This window comes from Garra rufa, chromosome 13 (genome assembly GCF_049309525.1).
Source record: "Garra rufa chromosome 13, GarRuf1.0, whole genome shotgun sequence".
Lineage (NCBI taxonomy): Eukaryota > Metazoa > Chordata > Actinopteri > Cypriniformes > Cyprinidae > Garra > Garra rufa.
The window spans coordinates 33,463,570-33,483,098 of NC_133373.1; the positions used below are offsets into that span (position 1 = coordinate 33,463,570).

General features: G+C 33.7%; 1 protein-coding gene across 1 annotated transcript; it reads left to right on the plus strand.

The window, feature by feature from the left end:
* The first annotated feature begins 40 nt into the window (after nt 1-40).
* pex3 (peroxisomal biogenesis factor 3) lies at nt 41-9,809 on the plus strand. Its single transcript, XM_073816821.1, has 12 exons — nt 41-229; nt 610-741; nt 822-903; nt 993-1,036; nt 4,603-4,724; nt 4,812-4,878; nt 5,510-5,564; nt 5,689-5,836; nt 6,637-6,707; nt 8,265-8,387; nt 8,846-8,942; nt 9,033-9,809. The coding sequence occupies exons 1-12, from the start codon at nt 157-159 to the stop codon at nt 9,114-9,116; spliced, it is 1,098 nt and encodes a 365-aa protein (XP_073672922.1). The 5' UTR covers nt 41-156; the 3' UTR covers nt 9,117-9,809.
* The last annotated feature ends 9,720 nt before the right edge of the window (nt 9,810-19,529 follow it).

The window sequence follows — 19,529 nt, forward strand, 5'->3', positions numbered from 1 at the left end:
TCGATCGATGCATTCTGTTATCTGTAGTTCGCCTGTCTGCTGCTAACACGAGAAGTTATTGCCATGTAGCATAGTGCTAGCACTTGAGTTAACGTCTAATCACGATTTTGCATCTAGTTTATTTCGTTTGCTTGTGGTGTCAAGTCTGTTTTTAAAATGTTAGGTTCTACATGGAATTTCATCAAACGCCATAAGAGGAAATTCATCTTCGCTGGGGTTTTTGTTGGAGGTAACGTGGAGGCAACTATACCACCTGCATGCTTATAGTTCAGAGATTGTTAGCTACGTGTGCCTCTGCATTGTTTCTTGTTTTCATAGCTGGATTAAAATACATGTAGTTTTATTATGCTATAATACATAGTTTAGTATGTTATTACAGTGTTGTCACACATTAGATCTTAATTCCACATTCAACTGATAAATCTCAGTTCACCTGTCACCTAGTTTTTCCTATTGGCATAGTCAAAGAAAGTTGATATGGACTTTACCCTGGTATTTTTAGCTTGCATAAAGATTTTACGTCACTGAATATATCTGGCATATTGCATCATGAATGTTTCTTAACATGTATATATCATATTATAATGTATTCTCAATCTTCATGCCCAGGTGTCTATCTACTTGGTAAATATGCACAAAGAAAGCTTCAGGAGATGCAGGAGCGAGAGGCATCTGAGTACATCGCTCAAGCTCGGAGACAGTTTCATTTTGAAAGCAACCAGAGGACATGTAACATGACAGGTAAAACAGAATGATTAGTTAATGAAAGTCATGAAAGTGTTTCTTCTGTCGGAAGAATGTAATTGTGTCTTTCTTTGTAGTGTTATCAATGCTCCCCACTCTCCGAGAGGCAATCATACATCACCTGAACTCAGAGAGCCTCACCGCTTTGCTCAAGACTAAGTGAGTCATTCGTGTAAATTATAGATGATTATCTGCATTATAAAACAAAAGAACATAACTGACGTAAATGATTATGTCTTTCTACACAGGCCAGCTAATAAACTTGAAATCTGGGAGGATCTAAAGATTATTAGTGAGTTGAAAAAAGTTTGTTTGTTGTAGTATTACAGATTTACTGCATTAAAGTCAATATGAAATCAGAATCGACCACATTTATAGTTCACTAAAAAAAGAAAATTCTGTCATTAATTACTCAAACTCATGTCGTTTGTTCATCTTCGGAACACAAAATAAGCTATTTTTGATATCTTGTAGCTTCATAAAATTTGGGTTGAACCACTGATGTTACGTGAAGTGGACGATATGGCCTAAAAATAAAATCCCTGATTTTTTTAACAAAAATCCGATTTACGATTTAAATCGATTTTTCCCCCCTACTACTTTTAGCATGTAAAGAAACCCCAGCTTTTCCACAATATATGGACACCATATATTTTGCAATGTATATTGCAACTGCATCAGTGATCGCTTTTCACCAGGCCCCATTCTTATCATACCAGACACAGTGAATGTTTGTAAGACAAATAAATATGAGATGGGAGGAAAATATATATTTCCATGCTTTTCTCTTGCAGTTATATTGTATACAAAAATAATACTAACTTTTTGTTTATTTAACTGTTGTATTAAATCAATATCTCATTTACAAACTCCCTTAAAAATTATTAAAAGCTGTCACTCATCTTAGTTCGCAATCTCACAAAGCTCTATTATAATAAACGGAGCACTCTATACTGCCCAATCAGCCTCTTATTTACACTCTCTCTACACTTTGTTTATGAAAGGGTTTGTGAGATATGTCTGTGATACATTAGTCAACGCTGCACAACACATAGAAACCTTTGAAGCTCCCCTTAGCGCAAATATAAATTTGCTGATCGGGTCAGTCGCACATGTTGCTCCTAAATATTTTTTCATAGTCGCACATAGCAGTTTTTTTTGCCCTCGAACGGCTGGTAAGACTCTTTTTAGTCGCACCATTGAGAAATTAGGTTATTAAATTAGAAATTAGCACTCTAGAGCCCTGATATGCAAATAATTCGCCATTGTCTTCAGTCATCTCTCTACTCTGTTTATGTGGTAAGTGAAATTGTATGTACTGTACAGTACATACAATTTCACTAATCATGTCCCCTTTGTGACTCGCGTTATTTGTTTCCGTTCTGAATACAGATATATATTAGTGTATTTCTAATATGGTAAATGCACGAGGGGAGAGCTGAGCCCATTCGGAACTGCTGGAGCCCAGAGGGGAGCGTCAGCGGATATTAAAGAGAAAACCGATTTTCATTCAAACAAATCGATGTAAACTACACATTCGAGTTATTCGATAAAATCGATTTATCGCCCAGCCCTACCTTGCTATATTTCTAGACCTTGAATGTGATTGCGTTACTATCTATGCAGGGTCAGAATGCTCTCAGATTTCATCAAAAATATTTTAATTTATGTCCCGAAGATGAACAAAGGTCTTATGGGTTTGGAAAGACGTGAGGGTGATTAGTGAATGGCAGAATTTTCATTTTTGAGTGAACTATCCCTTTAATTCAGATTCCTAGTGCTATTGTGAACTTTCAATCAGTTCTAAAGAACATATAGTTTGTCTTTCCCACAAAGTTTGTCACAGTTTCCACTAGGGCTGTGCAATATGGACAAAATAATCATATTGCGATTTTTTGAACGAATATTGCGATTGCGATTTTATTTGCGATTTTTATTTATTTCTTTTGCTTTTTCAAACAAGCTACATACATTCTAAATGTATTCAGTGCACAAGAAGTGCATAAAACATTTCACCATGAAATAACATTGTATTAAGTTTAATAAACAAAACTGTAGTAAAATTGTCTTTAAAACAGACAACATAAAATAAATAAGCCATTTTACTTTTTTCCCGGTACTTTAGCCTACTTTGTGCAATAACGAATACATTCATTTCAGTGGAAAAATAAGTCCAAAACTCTAAACTTTAACATTTTGAGGGTTCTAAAATCTTTTGCTTTTTTTTTTTTTTTTTTTTTAGAAATTCTTATGTGTTTTAATTTTTCTGATAATGAAAAAGCATAAACATTTATTTATTTTTAATCAAATGAAAAATAAACCCTTTTAATTTTTGTCAAACAAACAGAAATTTACTGTTAAAATCAATGCGTGGAAGAAAAATTATATTCAGTTTAAAACGTTTAAATAATAATTAAGTGGTTAATCTTGTTGTAATATTTTTTATCATATATATTGTTTTATGTAAATTATTTAAATAGGAATATATAAACACCTACATTATACTGTACAAAAGTAATACAGGACTAATATTGTTCTGTTACATGTTAAACCGTACTTTTATTTTGACAGGTTGCAGTGAAGTTTCTGTGTGTATGTGATGCTAGTTTTCTCAAATGAAACGGTAAAAGTGAAACTCACAGCAGCGATTTGGCGATTGAGTTTATCTGTTCATGTGAGATCCAAATGCCAAAAATTAGCGGGAGCGTCACGTGTGGTTCAGTATGCATGTAGTAAAGAAATAAAACGCGTCTCTGCCATTCATACATACAGAAGCAAACGGAACATGCAGGATTCATATTAAAACGGTCTTTTGCATTTCAGTTTTCACAGACACTAGTCCATATCGCGATTTGAATTAAGTGACAGACCAACTTTTGATTTATTAATCCAAAAATCGACGAATTACGTGGCATTCCGCGCTATAGTAGATTAGGTTTTTATGAATGGAGTCCGCGATCCAGTCCGTGTTTTCTTGGAGGAGACATTGTAATCACGCGACCATGAAGAGACAGAAATGACATGCCTTAGTGTAAATAAGATAAATAACATAAGGCAATTTAGTATGTTTAATAAAATAACTATGTATAGACCTGTTCTATAGGAAAGATAACCTTAAATGACTTCTATTGTGATGTGGCGCTATATCGAAAATAAAATGAACCTGACGTTCAAGGGGGGCGGGGGTGCCGTTGGGGGGATAGATAAAATCGCAGCCTTGTGCGGTTTAGAAATCGCATGTGCTTAAATCGCGATTTTTTTGCGATTGCGATTAATTGCACAGCCCTAGTTTCCACAAACATGTTAAGCGGCACAAATGCTTTCAACATTGATAAGTTATTCTTACCAAATCGTACCAAAACAGCATATTGGAATGATTTTGGTAGGATTATGAGACTGGAGGAATGGCTGCTAAAATACAGCTTTTCCATCACAAAAATAAATTCTATTTAAAAATAGAAAACAGTAGTTTTAAAATGCAGTATTACTCTGAATACTGTAATCTATCTAAACCATAAAAAAATCGTACATGCCCCAAACTTTTGAACAGTATTTAAATGTAAAAGAAATGTAACACAAATTTCCTTTTCTGCTGATGTCATGCTGGTTATTGGAAAATGTTGAGCAATGATCAAATAGTTATTAAGTCATTGTTTTGGCTGGTGGATAATGGAACAATAATGGAACACCCACTATTCACAATCAAACTGATTCCCGCCCTACAACTTTTAATTGAATGTCCTGTTTCACAATATGTCATGTTATGCAAGTAAAATGGGGTTTGAACAGAAATTCAAGTTGACTTTATTAAAATTCACATCTGTTCCTGTTCTCAAACAATGATTTTTTCCCCTCCAGGTTTTACCCGCAGCATTGTGGCGGTTTACAGCACTTGCATGCTGGTGGTGTTACTCAGAGTTCAACTCAACATAATTGGTGGCTACTTGTACCTGGACAACTCTGTGACAAAGAACGGAACAGTATGGTGTTTTAAAGGCAAAACAATGTGATTTTACAATGTTACAACATGTAAATGTACCTAATTTCTCATATACTGCTTATTTTAGACCCCGTTGGCTCCTCCTGATGTTCAACAACAGTACCTGTCAAGTATCCAACACCTTCTTGGAGAAGGTGAGGACAGTGTCAGATCTGTTTAAGAGTGTCTAATCTGTATTAGAGTTAAATCCGAGAAGTTCACTTCCAGAACAAAAATGTACAGATAATGTACTTACCCCCTTGTCATCCAAGATGTTCATGTCTTTCTTTTTAAGAGAGTAAAGAAATAGTTTTTTGAAGAAAACATTTCAGGATTTTTCTCCATATAGTGGACTTCTATGGTGCCCCAAGTTTCTTCCAAAATGCAGTTTAAATGTAGCTTCAAACGATCCCAAATGCGGTTGTAAATAAAAAAGGTTTTTGACTTACCCTAACTGTCTTGAACCGGAAAAAAACAATGTTAAGGCAGAGCAAGACAAGCAGGCATTTGAGGTTAAAAAGTATCTAAATTTTTATTAAGAAACAAAACAAAACGATCGTTTCGCTAGATAAGACCCTTGTTCCTCGACTGGGAACATTTACAACTGCATTTGGGATCATTTGAAGCTGCATTTAAACTGCATTTTGGCAGTTCAAACTCAGAGCACCATAGAAGTCCACTATATGGAGAAAAATCCTGAAATGTTTTCCTCAAAAAACATAATTTCTTTACGACTGAAGACAGAAAGACATGAACATGATCTTAATTTTTTTTTTGTCTTGTCAGGGCTCATTGAACTGATAACTGTGGTGAAGAAAGCTGTCCAGGAAGTTCTTGGACCGTACGTTGAGTGATTGATTGGATGATGATTGACTCGTGGCTTTATTTGTCATTGCAGCTATTGTGTTGTGTCAGCCTTCCTGTATATTTAGCAGGAAAGCTAACTGCTGTCCATGTCTCCTCAGGGTGCCTCTAAAGCAGAGTTTGTCCCTACAAGAGTTGGAGCAACAGTTAAATCAGATCAGACAGTTAGTAGAGGAGGGCTGTGCTTCTAAACACAAAAGTCTTTCTTGGTACATGATGCCTGATGAAGAGAACACACTGGCCTCACAGGTAAATAAATAGCATTTATATATATCCAATAAATGCTGTTAATAACTTTCTAAACATTAAAGGATTAATTTACGCCAGAGTTAAATTTCCCAATAATTTACTCACCCCCTGTCATCCAAGATGTTAATGTCTTTCTTTTTTCCGTCTAAATGAAATTAAGGTTTTTGAGGAAAACATTCCTGGATTTTCCTCTATATAGTAGACTTCAATGGGCATCAACGGACTGAAGGTCCAAATTGCAGTTTTCATTGCAGCTTCAAAGAGCTCTACACAATCCCATCTGAAGAATAAGGGTCTTATCTATCAAAATTAGCATTCTTTTTTTTAAAAAGTAAAAATTTATAGACTTTTTAACTGCAAATGCTCATCTTAAATTAGCTCTGTGATGCATGTCTATGACTTCACACATTATGTAATCACGTTGGAAAGGTCACATATGGTTAGTTCTTCATCCATGTTAAATGGTATCCTCATTGAAGTCCACTATATGGAGATTTATTTTCAACTGAAGAAAGAAAGACATAAATATCTTGGATAACATAGGGGTGAGCAAATGATCAGGAAATTTTAATTCTGGAATGAACTTATCCTTTAAAGAATCACATTTTATACAAAATAATATACAATAATATTTTATAAAATTTGATAAGATTAACTTGTATAAGAATATAATTTTACTATATTTTTTATATGTGACTGTAATTTATACAATTAACATTTTGTCTGTATTGCATTACATTACAATTTTACTTTTTTTCTGGGTTTTATCTATTTATTTATTTCTATTTAATATTTTTTAGGCTTGTGGTCTCACAGAGAATGATGTCACAACCATAAAGCTGCTGAATGAAACCAGAGATATGCTTGAAAGGTAAGGGAAATCAAGGCACCTACATAAATCCATATGTTAGAAAATTGGAAAAAAAAAAATAGGACTGTTAAAATTTTAAAATATTTACTTACAATAAATCTCATAATTGTTTTGGACTGAACACCCTATAACCAGGGCTCGAATTGAGGGGGGATGGCATCCCCCTTGTAGGAAAAAAATGACAAAAAGCATCCCCTCTGTAAAACCACCATCGCTTGTTCAAGCATGTTGTCGTAGTTTTTCTCGCAAATTTATATAAACACGATTCTTTTTTTCTCGCAATTGCGCTTTTTGTATCTCACAGTTTTGACTTTTTTTCTCAGAATTGTGAGGTATAAACTCGCAATTGCGAGTTATAAAGTCCAGTTCTGAGGGGAAAAAGACTGATATGTTCACAGAATTGCAATTCTGACTTTATTTCATAATAAATTATATTAATAATTTGCACGGTTTAATGTGACATGAGCTAACTGATCGTTAGATTTTAGTCACCATTGGTAGCACAATTTATTATGTTTTTTTGCATCAGTTGGTTAGAACAAATGTGTCAGACTTATTACTTGTTCAGAAGACAATATATGGTGAAAATTCTTATTTGGGTCATATATTCATAGGCTAGAATCTGTGATTCCTAAGTACAGTATTCACACCGGTGCGGTGACTGACTGCCACACATACTCAAAACATTAGATTCATCTGCGCTGGAGCTGTGCCAACACACTACCCACACAAGGAAAATAATTCCGCACACAGCTGCAATTGCAGGTTTTCAAACAGAGATGGCAACAAAGAGGCAAAATTTACGGACTTCAGCTTTAAATAAAAATATTTAAACATTAGGCACATCACGGGATTCCCCCACCCAACCATCCCCCTTGAATTTTTTAGTTTCGACCACTGCCAACACATTTGTCACCCTGGACCACAAAACCAGTCATAAGGGTAAATCGAAAGCGGAATATATAAGATTTGCATTGATGTAAGGTTTGTTAGGATAGGACGATATTTGGCCAAGATATAACTATTTGAAAATCAGGAATCTGAGGGTGCAAAAAAATCTAAATGTTGCGAAAATCACCTTTAAAGTTGTCAAAATGAAGTTCTTTTTATATTACTAATCAAAAAATTAGGTTTTGATATATTTACATTAGAAAATGTATAAGATATCTTAATGAAACATGATCTTTACTTAATATCCTAATGATTTTTGGCAAAAAAGAAAAATCGATCATTTTGACCCATACAATGTATTTTTGGCTATTGCTACAAATATACCCGTGCTACTTAAGACTGGTTTTGTGGTCCAGGGTCACAAATTTAAAGACAAAGAACTTAAATACAACTACCAATAACACAACACTCTTCTTTCAAAGAAATCCATTTTTTTATTGCACGAGTCATTACATGAAAATTAATTCTGGATTCACAAAGCATTTATAATAGAATGAAAAAAGAAGATGAGACTAAATTGGTTGAAATCAATAGTTTTATAGAGATCACTTCAGCATAGATAGATAGATAGTTGTGTACTAATTACATCTAAACCTTGTTTTTCAGTCCAGACTTCACTACTGTACTCCGTACTTGCTTGAGCCGAGGCTTTATCCGATTCCTAGACAACATGTCAGAGTTTTTCCGACCTCCGCAAGGAGATTCCAACCCCTCCAGCACACCTAACCGGTTAGTGTACATATTTTTTTCAGGAAGATATATACAGTGACCCCAAAAAGTATTTGGGGGTTAATTAAGCCACAATTTAAAGGTATGGTTCACCCCAAAATTAAATTCTGTCATTAATTACTCAACCTCATGTCGCTCCAAACCCGTAAGACCTTCGTTCATCACAACACAAATTAAGATATTATTGATGAAATCCAAGAGCTTTCTGTCCCTGCATAGACAGCAAAGCAACTAACACACTCAAGGCCAAGCAAGGTAGTAAGGACATTATTAAAATAGTCCATGTGACATCAGTGGCATGGTAGTTGCATTGTTGTCCATGCAAGATCTGATATCTCTCATATTTCATCAAAAATAATATTAATTTGTGATCTGAAGATGTTTCTTACAGGTTTGGAATGACATGAGGGTGAGTAATTAATAACAGAATTTTCATTTCACTGCTGTTTTTCTTCCAGACTATCACATGTGAGCCTCCCACTAGCCAAAATCATTCCCATCATCAACGGACAGATCCATTCAATATGCAGCGAAATACCCAGTCACTTTGTCCAGGTGAGATCCCTCATATGCATAGACTCATTGACTTGCATGTGGTATAAAATCTGCCCACACACCAATATTCGCTTGCTTTCTTGTTTTTAGGATCTCTTATTGATAGACCAGGTGAAAGAGTTTGCCGCCAACGTGTACGAAACATTCAGCACGCCTCAGGAACTTCAGAAGTGAGCACAGGACTGAGCAAGACATGAACTTGTGAAAGCCGAACTCCTTACAAATCTACTTTAAAGAAACTCTCACGCCGTACAGCACAGAATAGTTCTCCTCGCACATCCTAAAATCAACCCGGGGGAACGAAACTCAAAGCTGTTCTGAGAGACAAGTGTGTAATGGAGTGTAATGTTAGCAGGCATTTACCTGCTAGCTGTCCTGTCTGTATGTTGTGACCCCCTAACCTTGTCCTTAGCCAGGCATGCCAAGGTTTTTACATGCTGTAATAAACTGTAGTACAATTTATTTATTTTATAATCCCTGTAGCATAACATTCTCATTATGTAACACAACATGGCTAGCATAAAGGATCATATGTATGAATGGTTTCCCATGCATTCACATATGCAGTATGGACTTCAAAGGATGAATTGTGGATGTTTTGTATATGATATTTCAATTGTTGCAGCTGCTGGACGGTCTCCAGGACCAAAACACAGTCATGCTCACCTCTGCAACAGTAACAATGCATGATGTTTGCACTGCTACTGCTATAAAAATGCATATTTCGGAGTATTTTCATTTGTATTTACTTGATTCTACTAATTAATGAAAATAGACTTTTTCGTTTCACAAACTCTACAGGTTGTAGTATGATACTTCTTTTGTAAAATGACCCATGAATGTTAATAAATAATGTGAGTAATAATACTATTCATTCAAATGATGCATTGTATCATTAGGAAACACAGGGTGTTTTGGCTTTAAAAATTAAGCATTATTAAACCAACAAACTGCTTTCTTACTGTAAAAGAAATATCGACGGCGTTTGTTTTGAGCGAATCCTTCTGGTAACAAATCTCTCCCGGGTTCCTCTAGAGGGCAGCACTTATCTAAAATTGAGCTTTTAGCAGCTAAAAAACTAGGTCACATTAGGTTCAAACAATAAACTTTCTCAACAGTTAAGAGTACCAAAATAAAATCAGGAAGAAATTAAGTAATATGTGACACAATACATACCTAAACATGTGGGAAGCATATGACGAATGCTATTGCACAAAACACAACCCTATTGACGCAATAGGCCTACTTCCTTATACCCTAAAAAAAAACGTTTGTTTCTAAGTGTTTTGTATTAGACTATATGCCACCCTTTACGTAATGTAATGGAAATAAAGAAATGAAAACATTCGGAAGAAATAGCTAATCGTTCATCACATCATGACACTGCTTAATCGTAATTTTAAGAATGTTACGACCACGAAATCGTGAATGTCAACGTGTATTTTTTACCCCAAGCCTACACTTATTTGATCAAAATACATATTACAATTTAAAATAAGTTTTCTATATGAAGTTATTTTAATATGTATGTGGTAGTGCTTTAAAATCGATAAATCGTGATTAATGGCATCCAAAATAAAAGTTTGTGTTTTTACATACATGTATATATTTAGGAATATATATATATATATATATATATATATATATATATATATATATATATACATGTAAATAGTGTGTATTTATATATACAACAATTAGAATTTTCAGCAATATTACTCCAGTCTTCAGTGTCACATAATTCTTCAGAAATCACTCTAATATGCTAATTTACTGTTAAAACAATCATATTATTCGATGTTGAACACAGTTGTGCTGCAAGATATTTCTGTAGGATACTAAGATACATTTTTTCAGGAATCTTTAATAAAAAAAATCAAAAGAACATTATCTATTTGAAACAGAAATTCTTTTAAAAAATTTAAAAAATATTGTAGGAAAAAAGTAAAAAAGTCTTTTAGTGTCACTTTTAATTAATTTAATGCATCCTTTTAGAATAAAATATTTTTTTCTTTAAAGAAATCTTATTCAATGTTGAACACAGTTGTGCTGAAAACAAATTGTAAAAAAAAAAGTTAAAGTCTTTTACGGTCACTTTTAATCAATTTAATGCATCCTTTTTAAAATAAAAGATTTATTTTTTTTAAAGAAATCTTATTCAAGTTAAACACAGCTGTGCTGTAAAATATTTCTGTAGGAAACAGATACATTTTTTCAGGAATCTTTAATGAAAAAATTTCAAAAGAACATCATCTATTTGAAATAGAACTTGTAAAAAATCTATAAAAAATTGTAAAAAAAAAAAAAAAAAGTAATAGTCTTTTACTGTCACTTTTAATCAATTTAACGCATCTTTTTTAATAAAAGAATTCTTTCTTTCAAAAAATCTTATTCAATGTTCAACACAGTTGTGCTGAGAAATATTTCTGTAGGAAACTAAAATAATTTTTTTAGGAATGTTTAATGAAAAAAAATTAAAAGAACATCATCTATTTAAGAATTCTTTCTTTCAAAAAAATCTTATTCAATGTTCAACACAGTTTTGCTGAGACATATTTCTCTAGGAAACAGATACATTCTTTTCAGGAATCTTTAATGAAAAAAAAATTCAAAAGGACATTATCTATTTTAAATAGAAATTCTACAAAAAAAATTTTTAAAATGGTACAAAAAAGTAAAAGTCACTTTTAATCAATTTAACATTCTTTTGAATAAAAAAAAATATTTCTTACAAAAAAATTGTATTATTCAATGTTGAAAACAGATATTTCTGTAGGAAACTGAGAAAAATTGATAGGACCTAATCTTGTAAAAAGCGCTGTATAAATAATCTTGAGTCTTGAATCTATTTGAAATAGAAATTCTTAAAAAAAAAAATTGTAAAAACGAACAAAAAAAAGTAAGTCTTATTAAAAGTCATTTTAATCAATATAATGCATCCTTTTTTAATAAAATAATTATTTCTTGAAAAAAAAAATCGTATTACCCAATGTAGAACATATAATATTTATGTAGGAATTTGAGATAAAAAAAAATTTGTTAAAAGTCAAAAGGACATTATCTATTTGAAATAGAAATTCTTTAAAAAAACTGAAAAAACATTATAGGGAAAAAAAGTAAAAGTCTTTTACTGTCACTTTTAATCTATTTAATGCATCCTTTTTGAATAATTGAATCTTTTTAAATCTTATTATTCAATGTTGAACACAGATTTTCAAAAAAATCTTATTCAATGTTCAACACAGTTGTGCTGATAAATATTTCTGTAGGAAACTAAAATAATTTTTTTAAGGAATGTTTAATGAAAAAATTTAAAAGAACATCATCTATTTAAAATAGAAATTGAAAAAAAAATTTTTTACGAAATTGTAAAAAAAATAGTCTTTTACTGTCACTTTCATTTAAATTTATCACATCCTTTTGAATAAAATAATTATTTCTTTTTTTAAAAAATCGTATTATTCAATATTGAACAGTTTTGCTGTGAAATATTTCTCTAGGAAACATGTAAATTTTTTTCAGGAATCTTTAATGAAAAAAATTCAAAAGTCTTTTACTGTCACTTTAAATAAATTTAACATATCCTTTTGAATAAAAAAATTTTTCTTACAAAAATAATCATATTATTCAATGTTGAAAACAGTTGTGCCACAAAATATTTCTGTAGGAAACTGAGACGTTTTTTTTTTTTTCAGAAATCTTTCATTTAATTAAAAAAAAAAAAAATCCTAAATAGAAATTAAAAAAAATAATGTCAAATATTTGAAATTAAAATTTTATAAAGCAAAATACAGTTGTATAGATATTTGGGATGTGGTAGAATCTGAGCTGATAAAGAAATAGTTCACCCCAAAAGGAAAATTATCATTTACTCACTTTTATGTCATTCCAAACCTGAATGACTTAATTCCTTCTGTGAAACACAAAAGAATGTTGGGAAATTTTAAAAAAGGTTCCACAGAAAAAAGGTTTGGAACAACATCAGGGTGAGAAAACGATGACAGAATTTCATTTTTGGTTGAACTACATCCTTTAAATGCAAAGCTGACTGTCACTAGAAAGTGTCCAGTAAGTCTGCAGGATGTAGAGTCAGGTTTTGAGGTCAGCAAGTCTTGTGAAAGTACCAGACAGAGTGCTAAACCCAAGCATGTGAAGAAAACAAGTAAATTACATCAGATTGAGACATCATCCGGGCAGCTATCTGGGTCAGCTTGTGGCTAATACCACAGATACCTACACACCAGTCAAGCGGACAGGAAAAGGAGATCAGAAATTGAGTGATTCAAAGGTTATAAAAACATGACGTCAATTTGTCAATAATTATGGGCTAGACAGCAGAAACTGTGCTGTCATGCTTATGACAGTTTGTTTGACAAGGGATGAGCTATATATAGAGGGAGCAACAAGAATGGGCTCTTTGTTGCATAAGCCGCCTGAAAATGCTGAATAACTACGAAGGTGTTTTCCACAGCGCAAATGGCACTTGTAGCACCTCCAGTCACATGACTCGCTTCGTGCTCAGCGTGCTCTTTGTTTTGTGTACCAGCAAACAGGAAATTCCCCTTCATCACATGACATGGGTCTTTGGCTCTGTCCCGTGACCTTTTTACTGAAACTGTTTACAGCAAGTACTGGAATAAAAGGGAAACATTTTCTTGTAATCATTAAAAAGACTGAATAACATTATCTCTGTTTGCTTATGATAGCCTACATAATAGTGCAGGACCAAGCAATTATGGATCATTTCTGAATTTTAAAGTGCTCTCTAAAAGGCTGTAACTTATTGTTCTTATCGTGTGAACAAAATTCTCAAACATTTGTATAACAAGGTCAAATGCTTTTACAACAGTGGCAGACAAAGAATATGAGCAAATATTTAAGAACAGGGTGAGTGTTTGAAACCTGTTGGTGTGGTGCAGAAATTCAAACTTCATCTTTAAATAATAGAGATGTAACTATATCAGAATCTCATGGTACGATAATACCTCTATTTATAGTCCGTGGTATAATATTTATTGCAATATAAAAGAAAAAAATTAAAACTTTGTATATTTTAAAGTTACATTTTTCTATCTAATGCACTTTGAGAGTGTGAAAGTTATGATGTTGTAAAACAACTGCACTGTTAAATAAATGAAAATGAATATAGTTACATTATTTTTGCTTTACACTAGGGAAATTACAATACTTTTTTCCTAATTTCCTAATTAATACACTTAAAAGAGATATTTTAAATTTCAACTGCAGTAACATTACCCGTTTAAACCAGTATCTGTCAGCAATTCATGCTGCACTTTTAAGCTTTTATGTTGACGCAAACGGCTGTAGAGCTTTTATTTTGACTAAAAACTCCAGCTTCAGTGAAAAAAGGCTTACAAAAATCATCTGTCACGAAAATAGAGCATAACTGGTGGCCAGTGCGTTCCCAAATGCGCATTAAACTCACAGCACATGCAATAAATGAGTTCACTGCATTGACTGTGAACTGAGTCATTCTTAGGCGCGGAAAACACTGGATCACAAGCTGATTGCCTGAACCAAGTGTGCGCTTCACTTGGAAACGTGCAGCAAAAACAGACTTGATGACAGGATTAAGCCATATCGTGCTTTCAGTTTAAGTTCGTTTGACAGATACTGTGCCAAAACCTAATGGCCCAAAACACAACTTTAAAGACCTTTTATGTTAGAATAAGATGTTTAAATATTTTTCCAAAACTACACTTTTTGCCCGGAATACCTATCGCTTCATAGCGCCACGTGACCTAGAATAGATGATATCGAGACAGTTTTGCTATTGAGATACCACAATATTGACAATACCTTTACATGTCTATTAAATAATCATGCTATAATTATAGACAGCACAATTTAGTATGCAATGCGTATATTGCCCATTTTCCACAAGCTCATATGATTCTTTAGGGTCTTAATGAAAAGTCTATAATATACTTCGGTTAAAAATTCTCAATAGTCTAAAAAAAAAACACCCTTCTACCTTGTCAAAATCAACTCATATATCAGCTTATTTTATTGCATAGGGCCCTTTAAATGCAAATGAGCTCTGCTCACCCTGCCCCTCTCTGCTGTGAGCTGTAATGTTTACTTCAGCCGCATTTAGCTGCGTTTATCGGTGAAACTTACCAATAAGCACATTATTAATAAAGGCCATTTGCAAAGATGCATAAAAAACCCTTATACTCACTTCTGCTGTGGGTGAAGCTGCATCACGAATGATTCACACGAACATAGACGCATATGTATTCAGCGCTTTCCTTTTAAAAACGAAAGTAACGTTATCCTCTGCCTCTTAAGCGGCTCAGATGTCGGGAGTAAATGACTAATGCTATGTTCATTATTACATCCAACAACAGAACACCTCAATCGCTCAATTAGAGTCTTCCTCTGCACCTGAGTCGACACAATGGCGATCGTATTCGGACTGTTTCAGCTCGGTGAGGGCGGGTCTAAGGTAAAATGCTCATGTCAATCAACTGTGTTTCGTCACAGCGATAAGAAGCTGTGAATGACCTGATCTGAAAAAAAGGGATATTACTTTTAAAGATTTAAAAAATACCACTGGGTGGATTTTTATCATTGTAGGGTGTTTGTGTACACAAACTGCCAACACACATTAATGTCCAAACAGCATGTAAAAGTTAGTTTTGCATCCGATGACCCCTTTAATAAAGAACATGGATTGTAAAAAAAAAAAAAAATGCATTTAAAGGCATAATATGTACGATTTTTATTAAAATATCCAAATAGAACAGAGTTATATTTTTTGTTGAGTTGTGTACTTCCATTATCCCAAATGTTTCCAAGAATGTTTAACTCCAAAGAAATAAGCATTTTTAACTAATTTCCCTCTTTACTCATTGCGTCACCTGTCAATGACACCATACACCCTCGAAAACATGAAAACACCAAAGACGCTCTAATATGTTATTCGTTTTATTAGACAAGTGCCGACTTTATAACAGAACTTTCAACAAACTTAAAAATAGCGCTGCTTTACCCCACAAACGCATGACTGGAAAAAGTAGAAACGGACGACTGTGGCATAATAAAAGCTCCGCTGTTTTTGAGCCATGTATTGTGCTCGTCTCTCGTTTCATTTCCACTGCTTTCAGCCCCACCCTGTTTGATAATACAGTGAACACTACATTAATAAATCTTAAAGGGAACCCTGGGTACTGATGACATGTATGGTTTAATATAATGTAAATGATGCCTTTTAATGAAATATGTAGTAGAAAACCCATGAAAGATTTTCATTTCAAAACTCAACATCATTTTATACATATTTTGGATTGTAGGGGGCGCCACAATGACGTAAAATGGTTGTGGTACTGGTGCCACCTGTTGCTAATATTTACCACAACACAATTCAGAATACATAATCTGAAAATAAAATACTGATACGATGACCACAGCAACTGAAAGAGTTCACATGGAGTGATGGATATAATCCAGCTGTCGTACCATCGATTTTCCCCACAAGGTGTCGAAACGCTCCTGGATATCAAGTGAAATTCGTACTGAGAAACTCCTTCATTGGCTGCGGCGTCATGACATGATATGGCATCTAGTGTTTCTTGTCTCTGTTGTTTGTAAGCTTTTTCAGTAGCTGTGGTCTACTAAAAGCCTCAAAGGCATCAGGGCTAAAGTAGAAAGAACAAAGACGCTGGTCTTTAATAAGTTTTATTCGTCCACCGGCATCTTTCCATTCTTTGCTCCTCTTCTTAACGCTAACAAAAGCAGTAAAGACTTCGCTTTTCTTGTTGCCCTTTGACTGAAAATTACAATCAAGAGCAGCACAATGTGGCATCATTTCAGTATTTTATTTTCTGAGTTGTGTTGCGGTAAAAATAGTAACAGTGCAGCCATTTCACGTCATTGAAATAATGTCGCCTCCATAGACCAAAATACACACAAAAAAAATTCCCTAAAATTTACGGTAAAAAAGCGGCAGCCGTAGTTGTCGGAAATTTACCTTAAAAAATACGGTAGCAACATTTTAAGTTTTAAGGTTTTTAGTTACATTTACATTTAAATACCATAATTTCATTAACTAATATAATGTAAATGTACCAACCTACTGAAGTACTGAAATCTGTTTTGTACACCTTTGTAATACACTAATAACCACCAAAAGCAGGAGGTAATGAGAAAGTCAGATGAGGAATCAAATCCCATCACAAGCAGCTTTTAAATATTAGCATAGAAGGTGCACAGTGTCATTCACACAAACACTAAACACCACCATGGTAACACACATGAAACTGAAATAATGCAATAAACATTAATTTAACAACATAAGATGTAACATACAACCCAAATGTGCAAAACTGATAAGAAAAAACTAGAAAGAAAACCATTATTTCTACAAAAAAAAACATGTAATCCAATACAGTTTTTTTACCTTATATAGTAAAAAACCTTACCTGTTACCCATTTAACAGGTTTTTACTGTAGCATTTTTACAGTTATTTACCGTTAAATTTGCTGTCTTTTTTTTTTACAGTGTATAAAACTAATTAAATATACGTAAGTCTTTCATGGGATTTCTGCTACATATTTCAGTAAGAGACATCATTTACATTATATTAAGCCATACAAGTCTAAATACCCAGAGTTCCCTTTGAATACATTAGCTCATCCATGAACATGATTTCTGCCCGAGGCCCATCGGGTTGCATCGGCTGTGGGGATGAAGACGACAACTCCCATGATTCCACACTCAATCACGAAGTCACCAAACGATGCATTGTTTCTTTGTTTGTTTTGAATATGCGCCCTCTAGTGACGAAAATTACATACTGTGTTGTTAAAGAATTTGTTTACTTTCAAAACAAAAATTTACAGATAATGTACGCACGCTGTAAAGGGCATTTGATCTTTTTTGTATGTTCACTTTGTAAACACTAGGTCGGTACTTCTGCAGCGATGTTGGAAGATTTTGAAGATGGGGAAGAAAACGAGACAGGAGTTTTTTCCAACATAACCTAACTGTATTGACCCGGATCACACAGACTACGCATGCCCATCGCAGAGAGGAGACAAGCATTTGAGGTTAAAAAGTATATACATTGTCGATTTGTTTCGAAAATAGCGGATTGTTTCTCTAGATAAGACCCTTCTTCCTCGGCTGGGATCGTTTAGAGCCCTTTAAAGCTGCGTTTAAACTGCATTTTGGAAGTTGGGGTCACCATACATATCCATTATATGGAGTGAAATCCTAAAATGTTTTCCTCAAAAAACATAATTTCTTTACTGAAGATGTTCACTGGATGTTTTTAATCTTGTAGATACCATAGAGCCCTAAATCCTTATCCTCACCCTCGTGCCATGCTAAAATTTAAAATTAAAAGTTAGATGGATTATTTATGTATTTATTTTAATCTCATTTTTATTTGTATATTTGAATCTTTGAATTTGAATATTTATTTAATTCTTATTCGTATTATTCATGTACTTTTTAAATATTACTGTTGTGGCTTCAGAACCCAGTTTGAAAACCCCTGGGTTTATAAAAGACACAATTTCCCATAATTACACAAAACTCCCTTTAATAATCACTGGGGAATTTGCTGAGTGCATCTTAACACTGCAGTACCTGCATTGCACAATTCATTTACAAAACTCGATACAAAAAAAATGTACGAAATTCAAGAATTACAATAAAAGAGACATTATAAATGTGACTTTGTCTTTTAGATAGCAATCAGGAAAAGCTAGGACAGGGCGTTTTTGTTTTGCTGCTGTTCTTTGAGATCATGACTCATCTGCCTCTACCTGCATTTCCAGAGTCCTGTTACTCTCTGACTCATCATGATGTCATCCTGCACATGCTGAACTCATCATCACATGAGCTTGTGCAAGTTAATATTCAACCTAATTGTGATTTATGACATGTAAGCAGACTTGAAGACAATCCATACAGTATGAGCTGAAAAATAATCTACTGTTTATGACCTGAAAATATAATAATAAGCATTTTTAGAAACAAATATTAGTCTTTTTTTAATATTCACACTTTATATAATTTTCTCTCATAAAAGTAAATGTGTCAGATATAAACAGACTTTTATCACAGTTAAGGCCAAGCACAGGGATTTGGCTTCAGTCCCGCACTGCGTTGTCGGTTGTGGACATGCCCTGACCATGCTCTTCTCCTCCGCTCTGATTGGCTGATCTCAAGGGATTATCATTAACTATTAATCCTATGCTGCAATGATGCATACTGTAGTCACACCACAGAGCGGTGGGATGATGTCATCTCACCTTAGCCGGCTGATTGGCCGAAGCCTCTCGTGCAGCTCTGTGCTCACCGTATCAATTTTATATCACTCAGAGCTAGATCCTTTACAGGCAGTCACGTGACTTCTTAAATATGACGTGGCTCTTAAAGACTAAGTGCAGCGCGTTTTTATAGGATGCCTGTGTTGCTTCAATTCCCTGCTTGAAATAAAATACCAGAAATCAGAGCGTGTTACGCTCTACATGCCAGTAAGAAGTCAAATGTCCCAATTAAACCAGTTCTTAGAATTTCCAGCAAATTTGAAGAAGTGAGGAATGGGAAATGAA

What these genes read in the sequence shown, in the direction of transcription:
- pex3 (XM_073816821.1), top strand. Translation starts at nt 157, where the DNA reads ATGTTAGGTTCTACATGGAATTTCATCAAACGCCATAAGAGGAAATTC. An exon ending in GTCCAGGAAGTTCTTGGACC is followed by an intron (nt 5,565 to 5,688) that starts GTACGTTGAGTG and finishes ATGTCTCCTCAG; the next exon opens with GGTGCCTCTAAAGCAGAGTT. An exon ending in TACCCAGTCACTTTGTCCAG is followed by an intron (nt 8,943 to 9,032) that starts GTGAGATCCCTC and finishes TCTTGTTTTTAG; the next exon opens with GATCTCTTATTGATAGACCA.